Source organism: Myodes glareolus, chromosome 23 (assembly GCF_982192425.1).
Source record: "Myodes glareolus chromosome 23, mMyoGla1.1, whole genome shotgun sequence".
Lineage (NCBI taxonomy): Eukaryota > Metazoa > Chordata > Mammalia > Rodentia > Cricetidae > Myodes > Myodes glareolus.
Genome location: NC_142048.1, coordinates 46,225,673 through 46,247,570, shown reverse-complemented (window position 1 = coordinate 46,247,570; position 21,898 = coordinate 46,225,673). Strand labels below are relative to the sequence as shown.

General features: G+C 42.8%; 1 protein-coding gene across 5 annotated transcripts in view; it reads left to right on the top strand.

Moving 5' to 3' along the window:
• Kcnu1 (potassium calcium-activated channel subfamily U member 1) overlaps positions 1-21,898 on the top strand; it is a 93,420-nt gene that overhangs the window by 58,536 nt on the left and 12,986 nt on the right. For all 5 annotated transcript variants that reach the window (XM_087900945.1, XM_087900943.1, XM_087900944.1 and 2 more), the window contains exons 19-24: positions 1,424-1,541; positions 6,964-7,063; positions 10,013-10,237; positions 15,397-15,583; positions 17,549-17,623; positions 18,989-19,128. In XM_087900945.1, the coding sequence (XP_087757071.1) occupies positions 1,424-1,541; positions 6,964-7,063; positions 10,013-10,237; positions 15,397-15,583; positions 17,549-17,623; positions 18,989-19,128 (845 nt within the window). The remainder of the gene's footprint in view (positions 1-1,423; positions 1,542-6,963; positions 7,064-10,012; positions 10,238-15,396; positions 15,584-17,548; positions 17,624-18,988; positions 19,129-21,898) is intronic.

The following is a 21,898-nucleotide window of genomic DNA, read 5'->3' as shown; positions in this document are numbered from 1 at the left end:
ATCATTCTGTTCTTATAAGAGAAAACATTTAACTGGGGCTGGCTTACAGTTCAGAGACTTAGTCTATTATCATCATGGTGGCATACAGGCAGACATGGTGCTGGAGAAGTACCTAAGAGTTCTACACCTGGATTGTCAGGCAGCAGGAAGAAAGAGTGACACTGGGCATGACTTGAGCTTCTAAAACCTCAAAGCCCACCCCCAATGACACACTTCCTCCAACAAAATCACACCCAATCCAACAAGGCCACATCTCCTAATAATGCCATTCCCTGGGGACCGAGCATTCAAATCTATGAATTTTTTGGGGGGACATTCTTATTCAAAACACCACAGTTGTTTTATAGCAATCTCCCTTAAGGTACCCACTGGAAAACCCTAGTAAACTGTGTCATGATATTAACAATTTACCTTGAGAGCATGAAGCCTTTCTACCATTTCTATCCTAAAATATGAGAAAATTATTACTTGTACACTATCAACACAGAAAGGCAGATAGACAGATCAGTGGACAGAAAGATAAGGACCATAAATTAATAAAGTTGAACTGTGTTTAGGAGGAGATTGACGTGACTGAATATACATGTGCAAGGAGTCATGTCTCGTGTGTGACTTTTCTCCATCTTACATTTCAATATTGCTCATTTAATCTACTTATTTCAAATATTCTTGCATTTATCCTCATGACCATCCTTAAAAGTCATAGTGTGTTTCTTTTTATTTTTGCAGAAGAGAAAATTATTACTTTTTATGTTATTTCTATATGTGGAAATTCCCAAGCAGTTTGAGACATACCCTCGGAATATCAGATTCTTTAAAAGTCTGAATTGTTAGTAAAAAATACCCTGAAAGGGAAGATCAAATAGAAACTCATAACACCTGACAATGGTGAATTGGAACCTGACCAAATGTGCAGGAAGGATAGGGTTTGTTGTTAGGCTTCCCAGTCCTGTGTCACTCCAGCCTCTGCCCCTTGGGAGACAGAAGAAAGCACAGAAGTAACCTAGAGATACTCTCACATGCCAGGTGGATTAGAAATTAGTCTGATTCTTTAGGGCAGTGGTCCTCAACCTTTGGGTTGGGGGTTGCATATCAGATATCCTGCTTATCAGATATTTATGATTTGTAACAGCAGCAAAATTAGTTATGAAGTGCAACAAAAAATAATTTTATAGTTGGGGGTCACTACAACATGAGAAGCTGTTAAAAGTTGCAACATCAGGAAGTTTGAGAACCACTGGTATAGATGGAAACCAAAGACTTGGCTATAATCCATCTTTTCAGCCTAGCAGTCGCTAAGGATTCACAGATTCTTCCTAAGCAGGAGCCTGGAAATGATTCGGTCAGTGGAAATGGTTGGGAAGTCCCTGGGAAGGAGATGACAGATGATATGTGATTCATTGAGGTTGCTGTGCACTTGCAGGGCCAGACATCGTGGTGATGAAAGGCAACAATAAGAAATTCACCTGCAATTCAGAAAATCAGAATTTTATTTCAAGAGAACAGGAGAGCTTTCTTGCCAGCACAACCTTTGAGAATAGGTAAGAACCACAGAACGGCAACATCTTACACCACTCAGCATTAAAAATTCGACTTAGATTAAAATATTTGCTTTATCAGAACCTCTGCAGACCAGTGGAATTGCTGTTTACAAAATATATTCATCCCTACTTTGGCCCCATATCACATACTTTTTTCTGCCATTGCTCATATCTTTGGGACACTAATAACCTTGTGCATCCAATTTCTTTCAGGTCACCTTTCAAGTACTCTATAAATGAAAGAGCTAATTCTTAGCTAGCTCCAAATAGCCTTTTAGTTATTACCCCCATACTTTTAACAAATTGCTAATGAGATTGCCTAAGGGTTTTGTTTGTTTATTTGTTTGCTTGTTGTTGTTTTTGTTTTTTGAGACAGGGTCTCATTATGTAGACCAGGCTGGCCTTCAACTCTAGAAATCCACCTGCCTCTGCCTCTTGAGTGCTGCGGTTAAAGGCATAAACCATTATACCTAGCTAAGATTGCCTAAGTTTTTGAATCTTCAAAATGGGACCAAAGAGTTCTCCCTCCCCAACTAAATTTTCTCTCCAGTTCTTCAGTGTACTAAAATTTCTACCTGGAGATGAAGATGCAGCTGAGTTGGTAGAGTGCTCTAGAATGTACAAAAACCTGGACTTGGCATGCTGGGCAGTGGTGGCACACACCTTTAATCCCAGCACTCAGGAGGCAGGGACAGGTGGATCTCTGTGAGTTCAAGGCCAGCCTGGTCTACAAGAGCTAGTTTCGGGACTGCTAGGACTGTTACACAGAGAAGCCCTGTCTGTAAAAAACAAAACAAACAAACAACAAACAAAAACAACAACAAAAAAACCCTGGGCTTGGGACATAAAACTAGACATGTTGGCATTCTCTTGTAATCCCAGTACTTGGGAAGATTGGGAGTTCAAGGTCATTGTTGTCTACACAGTGAATGTGAGGCTAACCTGACTACACGAGACTGTCTCAAAAATAAAGAAAAAAAATTACTAACCAGAAAACAAGGTGGAGAATTATTTGTTTAGTTGATTCTAAAAAATCAGGCCAATCTAAAATATTTATCATCCCTAATTTTAATAAAAACAGCTCTGTAATATGTAGGCAATATTTCAGTTTAGTAAGAATAATAATATAGGAAGATTCTTAAGGATTGAGAATTATGATCACCTAAAAGTAAATATATTATCAATGGAAGATAAACTATTATGAAGAGATTATAGAATATGACCAAAATGGCAGATTTTTAAATGATTGAATGGTATTAACTATACAAGTACTTTGCTAGTATAACCTTTATATAAAACAGTATGAGAGTTTCTCAAAAAAAATTAAAATATACATGTGTCTTAGGTTTTTTTTTAGTGTTGTGAAGAGACACCATGACCATGGTAACTCTTACAAAGGAAACATTTCCTTGAGGTGGCAGCTCACAGTTTCAGAGGTTCCCTCCATTATCATCATGGCGGGAGCATGGTGGCATGCTGGCAGACGTGGTGCTGGCTCCATCCTGACCAGGAGGCGGCAGGAAAAGCTTGAGAAAAGAGGCCTAAAGCCCGCCCCACAGTGACACACTTCCTCCAGCAAGGCCACACTCCTACTAGTGCCACTCCCTTTGGGGGCCGTTTTCTTCAAGCCATCACAACATGTGATCCAGTGAACCAGTTTCTGAATATTTAGCTAAAGGGGATGAATTTCGTCTATCAAGGATTCCTAAATGCTCCTTCCAGTCGCAGCTTTCATCACAACGGGCGAGCGCTGGGCCTGGGATGGCAGTGAAGGGTAAGGAAATGGGACCTGTGTCTCTAGCTGCCACACTGCAGCACATGCACATGCTTTTGCTGCTGCTGTTGCTGTTTGTTTGTTCGGGTGGTTGGTTGGTTTTGATTTTTGTTTTTTTGAGACAGGGTCTCACTATGTAGCTTTGACTTTCCTGGTATTCAGTATATAGACCAAGCTGGCCCTGAACTCACAGAGATCCACCTGCCTCTTCCCCCAAGTGCTGAAAATAAAGGTGTGTGCCTTTATTTTGGAGATTCCCATTTTATAAAGAAGGCAGTCCTGCCCTTTGGGGGAAAATGGATGAACCTCAAGGAGTGTGCTTAAAGGAAGTCAAGAGCAGAGCAATGAATACTAATACTCACATATACATCAAGTCTACAGAGGATCTCATAGGAAACCAGAAGGTGCTTGCCAGTCATTGGCTATGGCAGAATAAAGGAGTGTTAGTCAAGTGTATAACAGTAACAAGAAAACAACACACGAGTACAATTCTCACTACATATTCCTTAGTGTTCTGTGCTTGGTGGTGTTATGTATCAACTTCACACAAACTAGAGTTATCAGAGGAAGGAGCCTCAGCTAAGGAAATGCCTCCTTGAGATCCAACTGTAAGGCATTTTCTCATTTAGTGATCAATGGCAGAGGTCTAAGCCCATGGTGGGTGGTTCTAACTCTGGACTTCTGATCCTGGGTTCTGTAAAAAGGTGGACTGAACAAACCATGGGAAGCAAACCAGTAAGCAGCTCCCCACATGGCCTCTGTACCAGCTCCTGCCTCTGGGATCCTGCCCTGTTTGAGTTCCTGTCCTGACTTCCTTCAGTGCTGAACACCAATGTTAAAGTATAAACCAAGTAAACCTTTTTCTCCCCTTTGCCTTTGCCTTTGGTCACGGTGTCTCGTTGCAGCAATAGAAACCCTGAACTAAGAAAACATAGTACATTTTCTACTTCGTAGTACCAGGGATGGAACCCAGGGTCTTGCATATGGCAGACAAGTGCTCTACCACTAAGCTATACTGGCCTCTTTTAAAGGAACACATTTTGTTTGAGACAGTGTCTCACTAAATTCCTCTAGCTGGCCTTAGAATTGCAGCTCTACTACCTTAGCCTCCCAAGTAGCTGGGGTTACTGGCTCATGTCATCAGACCTGGTGTAGTAATCGGTTTTATACTTGGGAAAATATGTGAAATGAGTCTGAATGAATAATACAGTGGGGCAGGTATCGTATGTTGTCTCAGGTGGCAAAGGGTGTCATCTTCTGAGATAAATGCAAGGCTGTGGGAATTTTCTTGCTTTCTCTCCTAGGGTTTTTGAAATGAAATGAGATAATCAGGGAGGAAGGGCCAAGGATTAGATGAAGGGGAGGGGCTGGGGCATTTCAGGCATTCAGGGTTGGCCTCACTATTTCCAACAACCAAACAGCTACAGAACACCATTGGGATGAGGGTATTTTGCTCTTTAAAAACAGTTGGTAAACAGCTGTTTATGGAGAACTGTCTGTGCTACCTAGGCATCGTGCCTGATGCTTTTCTGGATATAGGAAGCATACTATAAGCAACTCCACTGGATAAACAAGATACAGGAATAAATCAAAAGCCAAGAGAGGGAACATCTCTTCAGATGCTCACTGAAGGGTCCAGCAGAAAGTCATAGGAAGAGGTGATGCCACATGGAATTTTCCAGAAAGCCTCCTGTGAGAGGGAGGGTTTGAAGAGGTGAGAAGAATATGGACAAGCCCAGGGGGGGATGTGGTGTCTCTGTTCATCCGGTACGTATCCCAGCCAAAGTGTTGTGAGAAATGGCACCCTGGTCTCTCAAGAGCAGTCTTGGCCTCTGGCATTAAGTGTGCAAGTGCATGACTGCACACACCATGGTTACACTCCCGTGGTTTACACTTGAGAGCTGTGGTTACAAAGACAACATACATGATGGTGCGTGATGAGATGCAGCCATGACTGGACCGCCTTCATAAATTCTTTGCTGAGTCCTCCCTATGAGAAAGGGTTGTCTTGCCATGGGCAAGATGGAGCCATAAATATCTGTCCAGTGGCTTCCGTCATTCCCCATTCTTAATATGGCTGTGAAAACAAATGACTCAGTGGTGGTTCTTCTGCTGTCCTTAATTGTCCTATTCTGTGTGATGAACACAGACATGGTCCGAAGCAGACACGTGAGAGGAGAATTGGTTTACGTGCCCTTATCCATCCATCCTGTATCACACTGGGGTTTCCTGAATGTGTCTCACTCTGCTCCAGAGAATTTCAGAAGGCAGGTTTTTACTTATTTATTTAGACAAAGCCTCACTGTGTCACTCTGAGTGTTCAAGAACTCTACGTAGACCAGGCTAGCCTCGAACTCATAGAGATCATCCTGCTCCTGCCTCCCAAATGCTGGGATTAAAGGTGTGCACCACTATACCCGGCAGAGGACAGATATCCTTAAAGTTGGTATTTAGTTGATCTTTGTTTATAAAATTTAAGGCAAGATATGTTCCTATGAAATACAGAGTTGTGGGGAGGGGGAGGGGAAAGGGAGGTGGGGAGGAGGTGGAAATTTTTAATAAATAAATAATAAAAAAAGAAACACAGAGTTTATGAATACTGGTGTCTCTCAGATGGTGGTGGTGAAGAGCTACTTCTGCTATTCCCATAGTCTGTGCTGCACATTGCGTGTGCCCCCATGCTCTTCCCTGGCTCCTGATTCCTTGTTCATCCTGACTGGGGGGTGGAGAGGTTGAGCATTGCTGATCCCACAGTGTCAAGCTCCTGTACCCCTTTTTCTGGTGTACTTTTCTGTACCCCTTCACCTGGTACATACACCAAGTCAAGTCTCTACCACATTCAGCCTCCTCCGTTTTCTTCCTGTGCTTCTGCTTGACTGCAGTGCTGGAGGCAGGAGATAATGAGCGTTGCCAGTCTCTCCACTTCCAGGGCCTGTACCCCTTTTCTTTTATAATGTCCGTAGCTTGCTGGGTTCACCCTTCTTCCTCTCTGCTGTATGCAGTCACTGCCATGCTCTTCCCATGATCCTTCTGGCCATCAGAGTCGTGGTGGGGTATGGGAGCAATGAGCTTTACTCCCCTGCCAGTTTCCGACTTCCCACGCCCACTGCCCCTGCTCCTGGTGCTGCAATCATGGCTTGTCAAGCTCTGCTCTCCTCCCTGGGCACTGAATTCAGCCTTGATTGGCAGTCTAGCAGTGCATAGGCTCCTCAGCCCAGAGGTTCCTCAGGGGCCTCTCTTTACCTCAACCTTGCTCCTCATATATCTTTGGACCTAACTTGCTGTATCCCACTGGTCCAGACATGGGAGGAAAGGAGAGTTGGGTATTCCGAGCAAGAGGACCCTCAAACTAAGCCTTAAGCACAGGCCGTATAATTTGTTAGCTATTGCCTTTCGTCCATAAAACACAAGGAAAAGATCTCCAAGATCTCTTGCAGAGTTGAAAAGATTGACTTTTGTGCTTTAAGGGTTCTATGTTTTGGTTATTAACTTTTATCTCATTGAAAATACATCTGTATTCCCCAACTCCCTAAGAGTTAGCAGGAGCCACATGGCTGAGCCTGGCCAATAAGTTATGGCTTTGGCCCTAGGGCCGCTATGCTAGTTCCCTGGACTTTCTCAGACTGCCTCTTCACCCTTTCTGCTCAGGGATGGGGCATATGACTCCGTGGAGGACACTGCCGAGCAGCTGGACAGCAGTGGAATGTTTCACTGGTGCCGATCAACACCCTTGGACAAGGTGATTCTGGTAGGTGACCACACCGCAAAGCTCAGGTAGCACGCAGTTTGGAGGGCGAAGAATGACCTACTAGTCCCAAGAAGCAGCAGCTTGTCTGTAAACCGTGAGTCTAGAAGGAAAGCTACATTAGCCACACACATTGCAGGCCACGAGCCGTGGGCATGTGACAAAGACATGCTGGGGTGTAAAATGGAGGGGACTTCACCTATGAGGCCTTTCTCTGAGCAGCTTCTCTGAAATAATGATTTTCAACAATGCTTTCCCTGAAACATAACAAATCTAAAGGTCCCAGATAAACATACACACAAGAACTCTGCATTCTTTTGTTTTAAAATAAAAAAATGCCCCTAATTTATTGGTCAAAATTTAACTTTCCTATATTTATATTTAATGCATTAAAAACTGCATCTGTTAAGCAAGCCTTGTGGGCATGATAGTTCTATCCCTCCTTCTGTTCTCAAGTAGGTAATTTCCCCATCTGTGACTAATAGTTATAAACATGTTCTTGCTTTTTCAAAAACATTTTTGTACACATACCACTCCACCTATGGTTTAATGCTAGCCTTTGTGGTTTAATGCTAGTATCCTGACAGAATATGTTCAAATATTTATAAAACACAACCACTCACTTAATCAGAATCATTCATTTCTCGGAGCTGTCGTATCAGCTGTCAAACAACTATTCTGGCAATTCTACCCATGCTAGGTAAATGTCCCCTGAGTAGGAAATCAAGCGTGTTTTCAGCTTTTTCAGTGGAAGCAGGTCTTAAAAGCTGGACCCAGATCGACACATTGAAGAGAGGCAGTGGGTGAGAAGGTTTTGTTAGATCCTTTTTGTAAAGCATGCAAACATGTCTTTGTACTTCCCCTAAAATACTGGTTGTAGAATGTGTGTAGCTCAGAGTGAATGCTCAGTCGTTTGTTGAGTTTAGAAAGTGCTCTGGTTTTTATAATGCTCGGGTTTTGAATTTTTGTTCGCAGGAATGAAAAGTCTAGATTTCAGAAACTCAGAGCCTTTGAACTTGGTTCTGCTTGCAGAAGGGTCAAGTTGATTACTCAATTTACATTACTTTGAACAAATGGCATCTGTCGAACCACCATTTCTCTTAAATGTGAGACAGGTTTTGCCATAATTGGTTGGAGGAAATGGCTTCCGTAGCTGTGTTTATAGATGCAGTCTGCAGTGGATATTGTTTCTAATTACTCAGGTCATCTCAGCAGAGCAACTATTAGACTTTAGGCTCGTTGCATGATATTTACTTAGTGGCTTCATTATTCAAGTTAAAACTGATCAGATTAAACAGACAACCATTTAGTAATTTAGTTAGTATTCCTATCAGTCTCTAGGCAGCTCTGGAGAAAAGTAGTTTTATATCCCTGCAGAAGGCAATCCCTGCAGAAAGAGTCTTCCCAGTATGTAGTGATTTCATCAAATAAGTGGATGTGTCAGGTGTTAATTCTTATTAGTATATATATTCATTTGAAGTCTTCTAATTTGTATGTACATAGGCTATAGAACTAACTCATGTGAAATTTAAATACATGTAACAGTCTTTACCAACATTCAAGTGTTTTCCTTTAAACTTTTCAAGACTTTGGGTGGGGTGTAGTGGTACACACCTTTAACCCCAGACTTTGGGTGGGATGTAGTGGTGCATACCTCTAACCTTAGATTTTGGGTGGGGTGTAGTGGTGCACACCTTTAACTCCCAGCACATAGGAGACAAAGACAGATGAGTCTTTGTGAATTGGAGGCCAGCTTGGTCTATATAATGAGTTCTAGGTCAGCCAAGGCTACACCATGAGATCCTATTTCAAAACACACACACAAATGCATGCACGCATGCGCACCCACACACCTATATGCACACACATGCACACATGCACACACTTGAGGGCTGAAAAGATGGCTCAGTAGTTAAGGTGTCTCACAACTGTCTGTAACTCTAGTTCAGGAGATCCAGTCCCCTTTCCTGGTCTCTATGTGCATAGCGTATACATGTAGTGCACAGTCATGCATGGAGGCAATACACCCCATGCACACAAAATAATAAAATTACTTTATAATTTTAAAAAATAAGCAAAAAACAAAACAAGAAACCAACCCCGAACAAACAAACAAACAAACAAAAACCCAGTTTAGGAGCTCAACAAAAATCTAAGTTGATTGACACCTGTTGAAGAGCACGCTTTTAGTGTTACTCAATTTCCACACAAAAGATTCACTATTTCAACATAGTGAATTTAAACATAGAAAAATTGAAAGTTAAAACAGCTTGTTTATTTACACAGCTAAGATAGAGACAAAATTCAAAATTGAGTCTTCTGGTGCCTCCTCTCCAAGTTCTCTGTTTGTATCAAAGGGAGCTTTAAAATAAGATTGTGTACGTGTGTTCTTGTGTCTACCACATATGTGTGAGTACTCCTGGAGGCCAGGCGAGGGCATCAGATTTCCCCCGGATCTGGAGTTGGAGGCAGCTGTGAGCCACTCAAGGTGGGAGCTGGGAGCCGAGCCCTGATCCTCAGAGGAGCAGCACATGGTTTTAACTTCACAATGAATTTCTTCAACTTAATACAGAATTTATCAAATTCTTTAGTTATTAGTTATTAGTTATTTAGTTATTAGATGTAATCATATGAACCTGCCATATTCGACCATACTTGACACATCAGAATAATGATACTGACCTGCCTTTTAATTGATTCAGTTCATACTGAAAGAAAGCTTTAGAAAGCAAAGAGTGCATAGATACATACCCCACATGTGTGTGTATGTGTGTACTTCATATATATGCGGTAGCTGCACCTGTAAGATCCATTTTTGTGTAAGCAGTTGATTTTATTAGCCTATAAAAGTACTGCTCTGGAGACAAAGTCAGGAGGGGAAGGAGGTGGGGCTCATTGCAAAACTCTTACCTGTCTGTGAAATTGACCTGAGTCTGGCATGTGTCTCCCTAGAAACGGTTTGACAAGTCAAAACCTGAGTTTCGGAACCACATTGTAGCATGTGTATTTGGAGATGCCCAATCAGCCCTGATCGGGCTTCGGAACTTTGTGATGCCCCTGAGAGCCAGCAACTACACCCGGAAAGAGCTGAAGGACATTGTGTTTCTCGGGGCTCTGGAATACTTCCAGAGAGAATGGCGATTTCTCCAGAACTTTCCCAAGATACACATTTTTCCTGTAAGCAATATATGAGGATAATGATGTAGTACTAGTATTTATGGTGATAGAAACGATATTTATAGTTTGCAGTTACATGGTACCTACTGTGTGCCAGAAACCAGCCACAGTTTGCCTATAGTACTTCATTTAATCCTCTAAATAATCATATGGGGTAGAACATAAAAATGCCAAACCTTAGGTATGGAAGCAATAGGTTTCCAAGTAGGTAGCTTTTTCCAGATCACAGAACAGGTGAGTAGAAAGAGGAGGATTTAAATCCAGACATTAAGGCTTGGTATGGGAGGCCATGCTGAATTGTGTGGAGCTAGCAGGCAGTACCATATATGTCATAGTAATTGTGCAGCTTAAGTTTTAGACTGGGCCAACAAGCAAGCAACGAGTATGTATATACCATAATAATTGCACGGCTTAAGTTTTAAGAAGCACTTAGCATTTTAAGAAGCGCTTCTGGTCAGAAAATAATTACAGACAAATCCAGATGAGTCACAGTGTTGGATAAATGTATGTAGGCTTGGGAAAGAGAAGGAAAAGAATATAGAGAGTTGAAAAGGACAAACAGTCATAGATTAAAGGAGTACAGATAATAAAATAGATATTAAAAACAATAGAATAAAAATAAGCCATGTAAAGATGGAAAATTCACAGAGAGTCTGGATTATGTATATTATTGTGTTTTCTTTGAATATTTTGACTGTGAATGAGCTAAGTATAGAGAGACATTTCATTGTATGAACTGCTAAGTTAAACCAACATAAAGGTATCTTGACTTCCAAATTTGAGTCTAATGATAAGTTGCTTTGGAAAAGAGGTTCTTCTTTTGTTTCCACAGAAGATGAGAACCTCTGGATTGCTTTCAGACCAATATAGTTTCATGGAACAAGACCCCCTGAAAGGTTGCTGTAGACACCCCACAAAGAAAATTACTTCGCCCAATAAGCAACAGGAAGCAGTTTGGAGAGATATAACTACGCCCATATTCCCAAATATTGTTCATAATTGTTTGCTTACATTTAAAGGGGGATATGATATAGATATGCTATAGAGATTTGCATTGGTATGGATCTTGGTTTATTGATATAATTTTAAGGTCAATTTTGTTATATGTATATGTATTTCTGATCTTGATTTAGGTATTGTGTTTGTGTAGCTCATTTAAAATGTAGTGTATAATTAAGAAATATAAGTTAATAGATACTCATCTATAATAGTCAAGCTTATAGTCATGTTAGTTAGATTTTTCTAGATGTACAGAGATGTATTTCAGATGGAAAGGTATTCTTCAAATCTTTCAGAGACCTTCAGAATATGGCATTTAAATGTTTTAAAAATTTAGGACTTTTCATGACAATAAGACACATCTGCTCCTGGCAGTACCAATCTACTTCAAGAGGAAGATGGGCATCAAAGAGACTCCTTATGGAGTTTGTTAAATGAACTGGACATGCAGGATCCACAGAGAAATGTCTGCTGAATTTGCATAAAGGTGAGATGATCCTTTGGGGTTCCTGCTTCATGAAAGAGTCTTCAAGACATTCTGCAGGATACAGAAGAAAGTGACTGGCAAACTGCCAACATAGGCAGACCTGTCTTTGAAATTTTCTACTTCATAGTATCTGCTGGATATTATGGGCCTGTAGGCTGAAGATGAATGCCCCAACAGTACAGAAGAACTTTGGGTAACTATCAAGGCAGTGAGATGTCTCTGTCAACTCTAGAGTTTTAGAAGTTGCTTACAATGCACTTCCTGTTTACTTAGGTAATATTAAATCCTTCTGGAGTCTTCGATGAAGTTGAAGAATTTATCATTATAGTTTTCCTTATATATTCCTTATCATATTATAGTTATGATACAAGATAAAGTAGACATAAATATTGTAACTGTAATTCTTGCTTGATAACTGTTTTGTTATATGTAATTTTACTATGTTAAAGTTAAAGCTTTCCTTTTTGTTTAAACAGAAAAGGGGAAATTGTGTGGAAGGTCCTTCTGTCTGTATGTTGCTTTTCTTGGTTAATGAATAAAGAAACTGCCTTGGCCTGTTAATAGGGCAGAACTTAGGTAGGCAGGGAAGACAGAACTAAATACTGGGAGAAGGAAAGAGTCAGAAAGATGCCATGGATCTACTGCCAGAGATAGACGTGTTGAAACTTTGCTGCTAGGCTATGACCTCATGGTGATATACAGAAATGAGTTAAATTAAGATGTAAGTTTTAGCCAATAAGAAGTTAGAGCTTATGGGCCAAGCAGTGATTTAATTAATACAGTTTCTGTGTGGTTATTTCAGTTCTGGGCAACCAGGACAAACAAGTGGGCCCTCCTCCTACAAAGGCTCCTGAGTTTGTGTTCAGACTAGCATATTTTATAGACTGTGTATAATGAGAATTTCTCTGTGTTTTCCAGTCTGCTTCTTCCTTACTTAAACCTAAGCTGGTTTTGGCTGGGCCTTTGGGTTCTGACTTACTCATCTTTTCTGGTCACATGGTACTTGGAACACACAGCCACATGGGGGCATCACAGGGAGGAGATGGGGAGGAGGGGCTCAGTCTCCCCTATTGCAATGAACCTGTGGTTGGAATGCCACTTTCCCACTGTGACTGTACTGAGAGGAAGTGACCAGGCACGAGGACTCTGCTCCCGTGAATGTGTTAATGCTGCTGCTGTGAGAGAGGCAGCCACTCTGGAGTGGGCCCTGATGAGCGGGGAAGGTGGCCTCATTATCTGTCCTGTGTACACTCTTGATGCAGCAGGAAGGCCTTCATAAGATGTGGCCCTTCTCTCTTGGATTTCCTAGACTGTGGAATTATGGGAAATTAATTTCTTTTCATAAATTTCCCAGTTGCAGAGGCAGAAGAATGGGCTAAGACGGACTACAGTGTGGTTGTGTGCCACTCCAGGTGACCTTTTATTTCCATAGAACTTTCACAGGCTTGTATCCCTAGCTGTGCCACCACATTCACGGATGAAAATTCCATGATAAGCACTGTGGAAATGCACCAAAGCATTTGAGTGTTTAATAAAATAATACTGACAGTGTGTGGGAAATACTTATTTTCTAAAAAGCAAATTGGATTTGCTGTTTTTTAAAAAGCCACCATGAAGTCCCTGTCCCTCATCCTCCCTGCTTCGCTCTACACAACAAGAGGGAAGATGCCTAGAACTCTCCAGTCTTAGCCAGTGTCTCGAATGATTAGACCCTTTCACAGGGTATTTCTGTGACAGACCTGACCATGTTTTAGATACGGTTGTAGAAGGACCTTGGAACGTTGGGCTGGAGAAGCCATTGAGTGTTCAGCTGAATGAACTTTTGTTTGAACTTTGAAGATGATGCTGAAAGCAGCTCAGATAATGGAGGTTTGTGGAATTTCAGAAGGAATTTCAGAGTTCGTTAAAGAGTCTGTCAGCGCTGTTCAATATTTGGAGCTTTGAGAATCTGTTGTTCTGGTCAATTAAGACTGAAGAATTGGATATGATTAAGAAGAGACTAGAACCACTAAGGTGAAACCTTTGCTTTATTAGGACAATCGATGCTGATTTGATGGAGGTGAGATTAAATGGTGACTAAGAAGAGACCAGCGTCGTCCAGGATCATAAACCTGGGAGAATTTTCTCAGACTCAGCACAGGAAGCTGTGGTCCTAAGGAGGCCAAGGCTGTCTGTACCTTATGGTCATGCCTGAACTCGGTAAAGTGTAAGTGTCTCCCTTGTGACACTGGTTTGGAGGCATCAAGGAGTCATGGAGCGTAGCTGAGACTTGACTTTATGAGAGGCCAGTAGAGGCCAATGGTGAAGGTGAAGCCTCAGTTGAAACAGAAGACTCAGGACTGAATTAGTCAGAGATAAATTTGAGGCTTTGTCCCATGTAGCTGGGGTAGAGTTCCTGAAGAAAGCCTATGAGAGTCTTTTGGTGAAAATACAGGCCAGTTGCCGCAGGAGAACTCAGAGTGGAAATTCATTACCTGGGACAACCACCAAGGACAGCAGCAGCTATGGAGTGGAGCTGGCCTGAGCCTATGAGATGAACTATGTGTACTATTGCAAGCCCTTTGGAGCCTAGAAAATTGTGTTTGAATCACAAAAGTGTGAGACTGAATTATATGCTATTGAATTTGTTTTACTTTGCTTTGATTCTATGTCCCGATTCTTCTTGAATAAATTATTTTTATTTCGTAGAATCCTATGGTTAAGAGACTTTGGATATTTGTATAATTTGAAGAGGCTTTGAACATTGATAGAAACTATAGATGTTTTTAGAAGACTGAATTTTTAAATGCTATGGAACTTCAAAAATGACTTATGTTTTATGTTCTGATATTAACATTAATATGAGATTATGGGGATAAACAAGAAAGAAAGAGTTATGGATTAAAATGATGTGGCTGTGTATCAAATTGACAAGAGATCTGTTGTGCTGGCTAGTTTAATGTCAACTTGACACAATCTAGTGTCATTTGGGAAGAGGGAACCTCAACTGAGAAAATGCTCCCACCTGGGATACATTTTCTTGATTGATAATTTATGTGGGAGGGCCCAGGTCACTGTGGGTGGTGCAGGATCTACCAGAAGAAGCACTCCTCTGTGGCCTCTGTATCAGTTCCTGCCTCTAGGTTCCTACCCTGTTTGAGTTACTAAATTGACTTCCTTCTGTGATGGACTGTGGGGTGTATTAAACCCTTTCCTCCCCAAGTTGCTTTTGATCATGGCAGTAGAAATGTTGACCAGGACAGACCCCAAGCATCCTAAAGGTAGGCTACATTACTAGCTATGTGAGAATACAAGAGGGATGGCCTACTAGCAAGGCTGAGGGATGTCGAATTCACCTGTAGCTCCATGATGCCTCCTTTCTTTGACTTTTTCGTCGTCATGGTCACCTTTTGCTTTCTTTTCTCTTACTTGAGTTGTCATAATGGATTTTTGCTCCCCATCATTCTCCTTTGTCTCATCCAAACTTGTTCTCTGAGAGGGATCTGTCACATCAATCCACAATGAGGCACTAACAATTTCCAGAACGATGTATCAGACAGCTGATAATTGTTAGTCAAGCCAGTAGAGTCTTTAGCTCAAAACCTGCATCACCCACAAAGACCCGACTCCATGAAACATGATCTCAGACCTGTCCATCTGACGACCCCTTCACAACGTGGAATTCTCCCCCTAGGGATCTGCACTCTACACTGGAGATCTGCATGCGGTCAACATAGAGCAATGCTCCATGTGTGCGATCTTAGCATCCCCGTCCAAGCCACTGAGCAGCCAGCTTCTGGTGGACACTGAGACTATCATGGCCACTCTCAACATCCAGTCCCTGCGGATCAGCTGCCCTACCCCCATGCCTCCAGTGCCAGGTCAGAACAACTCCTGAGGGGAAGGGCCTAGGGAGGGTGGGATAAGGAGAGAGAATTAAATCCTCCCCAAATACTTGAGTTGTGAGGAGCAAGACAGATTGGGACAGATGTCACAGATTTTCTGACTGTGACAATATTATGGCAGGAATAACCAAGTTACTTCCTCTGGAGTTCAAAGTCATGTGGAAACCCATATCCATCTTCAAGGTTGAATTCATGTACACTGGTTTCCAATTTTAAGGAAAAAGGCACTGAAATGTAAGAGGCATTATTTTTGATGTTAATCTAATATTGGAAAGTGTAGCAACTACTATGTTATGACAACAAGTTGTATTAATCAATTCTTTTAGACTCTTACAGGTGTTTTTCAGTTATTGTTTTAAAACTTAACTTTCTTTATAGGAAAGAAAGATTTTAAAAATTAATTCTATTTTTTCGAGACAGGTTCTCATGTGTCCTAAAATGCACTATGTAGATCAGGATGGCCTTGAACTCACAGCGATCCATCTGCCCCTGTCTCCCAAGTGCTGAGGTCAACAGTGTGCCCATCACACTGGGCCAATTTTTTTTCCATCTTTTATTAATTAAGTAAAAAGATGCTGATTTTTCTCTGATGTATTAGGTTCTGTATCGGGGATGGAAGTTGGCCCATGATGTACCAACTGATGGTGGACAGTCAGTCTTTGTATTTCCCTAGGTCAGTGGTGACTGTTTTGGTTGTCATAACTGGAGAGATGCTGCCATCTCTTGGTAAGGTTATACATACTGTTTGGTAAACAGCTTTCAGTGCATGGGTCAACCCCACACAAAGGCCAGCAGTACCGAGATTGAGGAAGTTTACCCCCTCATATCTGGTGAGCCTTTTATAAGGTCGGGAGATCTTCCTGACATTCTGATAAACTCACATAGGAAGCCAAGCCAGCCCATTCCCTAGACATTCATCCCGGGAGACTTGGGGGGTGGGGACAGAAGTGGGGACTCTTCAGAGGATCCATAAGAGCACCAGGCTTCCTGGACATGTCTTTGGGAAGCCTGGAGGGTTTCCAGTCTTGCTCTGATTACTACCCTGCCACACTGCAAGGGGAACAGGTTGGCAAACCTAGACAATGCGGCACTCTGAACTTCCTCCACATCAAACTGTTCTGTACAGAATCCCAAGGTATTCCAGGTGGAGGCAGGGCTCTCAGAGTGTGGTGCCACTCAATTCTGAGGAACAGGAAAAAGACACAAGCAATATCCTCTAGAGGATCTTGAGGTGGCAGATCATATTAGGGGCCAGAAGTCCATTGCAGGATCTCCAGAAGCACCCATGAAGCAGCAGCATTAACTCATTAGTAGTTGGTTTCCTCGAAGTTCTATAAGTTTATTAATGTGGCTGGAATGCTACCTAAACACTAACACCTTACTACTTGGAGACTTTTGTCACATGCACACACACACACACACACACACACACACACACACACACCATGTACCATCCCTTTCAAAGGAGTAGCGACTGAATACAGTCAACCCTCTGTACTGTGGCTTCTGCATCTCCTCCCCAAACACAGACAGAAGATATTCTAGGGAAAATGCATCTATATAACACATCTAAAGCTATGCAGACTTTACATCATTGCTCTGTAAACATTATTATAGCCATTTCATTGTATTAGGTATTATCAGGCATCTGAGGTAAGGTAAGGTGTTTGAGAGAATGTACATCAGTGATACACAAATAACTGGCATTTTCTGAGAAAGGGCTTGAACTTCCAAGGACTGGTACTTAAGGGTCTCCACTTCCTGAAGATACCAAGGGACAATTATGGTAGATTATTTTCCGAAATACAGAAATGAATTTGAGCTATGGACTAGAAAGTAATGTTGCTGAGCTAAAGCATTGGGTCACACAGTGTTACTGTGTGTCCAGCCAAGTTTTACGAACTGTTTATTGTTCTTGTCATCATTTCTTACTGTCTGTAGGAGTCAGTACTGCATCCACCTTCAGTAAATACCAGGAAAGAAGATACCAGCAGATCCCCATTCTCACTGAACTGAGTAAGTTGCTTGTAAGTGGAATATTCAAGGGAGAGATTTTTATGGTGCACAGTTGATGCCTCACGGTCGTTCTAGAATTCACAGTCAGAGGACTAAGAAACCATAATAGGCCCCAGAAACCTTTCAGTGCTATTTGGGTATCCATTGGTGGCATCATCCATCAAAGCCCATGTGAAGAAACTGAACCAGCGCCTGTCAGTCTACTGACAACAACCTTGAAGCCTAGGTGGCTGCAAGTTGAATGCATAGCTTCATTGTTTCCTCCCTTTTAACTATCTCTGACTCTCAAAACTTTAAGTCTGTAAGTAGAAGAAATAGTAGACTAAAGTGGTGGGAGGAGATGCGGTATGTTCTATCACTCAGCAGGGACCACAGGCATTGTTCATCCAAAGACCTGGAAACAGACAATGACTGCCACATTAACCAGTCATCTGCCAAACCCTCAGTCTTTGCTCTTCTTTGCGGGAAAGGGTCAGGCTACAATGGGAGCCTTGGGTCTGGCTTTGGTAGAGCATAGACAACCTAAGAGAGAGTGGGGAGGAATTTTGAGGTCTCTGGTTTAAATGACCCGGCAGAATTAACTCAAAGTCTTATGTCGGTGTGTGTGTATAGACTAGACAGGTGGTCCGTGTATAGCCTTGAGGACACCATCAGACAGGTGTTTTTCACCTTTCATCACATGGGTCCTAGGAATCAAACTCGGGTCATCAAGTTGACAAGTGCTTTTACCCACTGGGCCTTCTCTTCGGATCACACTTTGGTTTTTTGAGACAGGGTCTCTCATTGGCCTGTAGCTCACCAAATGAGCCAGTGCGACTAGCCAGAGAGCTCCAGGGGCCCATCTGTCTCCATACCCCCAGTACTGGGACATAAGCATGAATATCCATGCCTAGCTTCTCATTGTTTTATTCATTATTATTATTATTTTAATTTATGTTTATGGGTGTTTTTGCCTGCATGTCTGCATATTACATGCATGCCTGGTGCTCACAGAGGCCAAAAGAAGGTGTGGAATCCCCTGGAACTGGAATTCTAGACAATTGTGAGCCACCATGTGGGTGCTGGGAAAGGAACCCAGGTCCTCTGGAAGAGCAGTCAGTGCTCTGAACTGCTGACTCATCTTTTCAGTCCTGTTGTTTTGTTTGTTTGTTTGTTTACATAAATTCTAGGCTCAATCAGCTCTCCCTGCGTGTGTGGCAAGCACTTTACTGATTGAACTACCATAGGAGGGACATGAAGAAAAGCCCATGGGCCACTCTTCCCCGTAGAGCTTGCTGTGCCAGAGAGGACTGAGCTTGGCAGTACAGGCAGCAAGCTCTCATTTTTCTGTGTATGCTGGCCTTGCCTTTTCATCTTGTCTTACAGAGAATCCCTCCAACATCCACTTTATTGAGCAGATGGGTGGAATGGACTGGGCACTCAAAGGAGCTAGCCTGCATCTCAGCACTTCCTTCTCCAGGGGCACTGTCTTTTCAGCCAACTTCTTGGATTCTCTTCTGGCCACGGTAGGTGCGAAGTCCCCTGGGGGAAGGAAAAGGCCCCTGCGGGAGGCCACTGCTCACCCTTCTGACCTCTTTTAAATTTTCCAAAAAGGCAACTTCACAGGCATTATTTCACCTTTTCAGTTTTTCGCAGTTTCAAGGTTACTATCTTGCAGTGCTGGTGCAGAGATTCCAGATGCCTGGGGTGGGGGTTGGGTACCAAACTTGGATCTTGGCATTCATTTGGGCAGATCAAGTGTCAGAGCTCTGTAGATCACCCCAATAGTTCATGTAGAAATCTCCATAAGGGGACCCAGGACTTTCAGGAAGAAAAGCTTGGTCTTTGCGGGAGCATGAGATTCGTTCCATCAAAGTCAAATCTCCCCCTGCATTGCTCCTCTCTTGGGATCCATTTTAAGTGCCCAGTGATGGTTTGGTTCTTTGGCGGTAAGCAGATCCCAGCATCCATCACGGGATTCCCCTAAGCAGAACCCACTCTGAACCAGCGAACACCTACAGTGTGCCAGGCACCGTGCAGGGGTACAGAAGAGACTGATTTAACATGGGTAACAGAAACAGAAAGAATGCATGCCAGGGTAAAGATCAGGGGAGATGGGAAAATATGGGGCTTGGGGGAAGGGGTTTCAGTTATGACCAGGGTAGGGGATTCTGAGGGGATGCTTGCAAGTCTTTATCTGGGAGACAGTAGATGCCACTCAGAGTCTGGAGAAAGAGTGTTCCAGGCAGGAATAAGGTGAGCGCTTACCCTGGGTATCTGAGGAATTTGAACTTGTCTAAGACCCAGAGAATCTGTGTGCAAGTGTTTGTAATAACTGTCGGAACTCCTGAAAGGAGATCATGCAACCCACCGCCTCCCAGACTCCTCCCTCTGGGGGTTTTCAAGAGAAGGTTGCAAAAAGATCAAATCTCAATCTACAAATCTACATGCACGAGACCCTGAGAGTCTGGTAAACACCCTACTTTCTGTGACTCCATGTGAAGAAAGCATCACTCCTGAACTGCGTGGTTGCCTCAAAGACAGCCTGCACGTTAGGAGAGCATGGCGGGCCACGTACAGCCTCTATGTGGCTCTGCTTCCCTTAGCCACAGTGAGCATCACATAACCCACTGAGCTCTTGGACAAATAGCTCCACCTTGGCACTTGAACACTGCTAAATGAGCTGGCAGGCCGTCAAGTTCCTGAAGGGCAAGCAAGCCGGATATGTTTGCATTGACGGGAATCAGATGAGGCTGCTTTGCCGAAGTGACTCTTAGCATTGTGTGTCAGCATTGGCTGCCAGTGTGTCAGTTAACTTTTTACCAGTTAAGACCAGGATATGAGGGAGAAGGTGACTGTTGAGGAGCCTGGCCTGTCTGAAAAAGACATTGTAGATGGATTGTAACTCTCCGTTATCTTCGGATTCTCTTAGCCTGCCAGTAAAACCTAAAGTTGAGGCTTAAACTGCCTACTGGGCCACACACACAGGAAAAATTCTATTTAGAGTTGCTAGAGGAGCGGGGTCTTGGTGCATCTTTCTATTATAGCAAGTAGGTGAGACTGGGCAATTTATAAACAATAGACTGTGCTTGACTCATAGTTCTGGGGTCTCAGAAGTCCAAGGGCACAGTGCTGGCATCTGCTTATGTGTAGTGAAGGGGCTTCTTACTGTGGTTTTCACTATTAAAAAAGAGACAAAGGGTGAGGTGACAGGCCAAACATCCCTTTTAATCAATAGTCCATTCTTGGGGTAAGTCATACTAGGATGATGGAGTGATCAGCTCTTGGGATTCTGTGCTTTTACTCTAGTGAGGCACAGATGTCCTACCATTTCACATTGCTGCACTGTGAACTAAGTGTCCCGCCCATGCTTCCTAATGGACATATTGTGACCATAGCTGGCAGAATAGGCAGGAAAGAGCTGTAATAATAGAAATAAAATTAACATATAGCATAAGCCATCACAGAAGACACATTTTTAAAGCCTTGAACCAGATTTTGGCACTGAGGCTGATGATACCTCCCGTCATCCATCACTTTCCTTGTGAATCTGAGCTTACTCTTGGGTAGCCTGAGAGCCATATTCCCCCGACAGGACTCTATTTATGGTACCAGTTGGATTTAGTCAGTGGAAGAGGCTGGCAACTTCCTGGGGGAAAAATAAGTTATGTAAAACCTAAGAGTAAGTATTCTAAAGTTCGTGGTGAAATCTATGGGAACCGGGAGACAAAGCCACAAAAATGTGTCCTATAGCCATGTTCATCACAGTCAGGTGGTGGTGGCGCATGCCTTTAATCCCAGCACTTGGGTGTCAGAAGAAGGTGGATCTCTGTGAGTTTGAGGCCAGCCTGGTCTACAGAGTGAGTTCTAGGAGTTCAGGCTTCAAGATTCAAAGCCACACAGAGAAACCCTGTCTTGAAAAACCAAACAACAACAACAACAACAAAACCCCCCAAAACAAAACAAAAACAAAAAAAAGAAGTGTTCATCAGTTCATCACATGACATCAAAAGCAACACTGGCCATCAACTAACCCTGAAGATCCCTAGTCCTGAGGGGAAAGTGAGTCGCGCCAGGCTGGGCTTGCGAAGGGCAACGAGGCACCACGAAGGGGAGGCCAGCGTTGCCTGCAATCCGGATGTTGAAGAACACAGTGTTATCGGCCCGCTTCCGGTAGGTGGACGTGGATGAATATGATGAGAACAAGTTCGTGGACAAGGAGGGCAGCCCGGCCCGAGGAGGCTTAGGTGGACTCATGCCTGCAACAAGGAAACAGGACAGCTGTGCTCCAGGCAC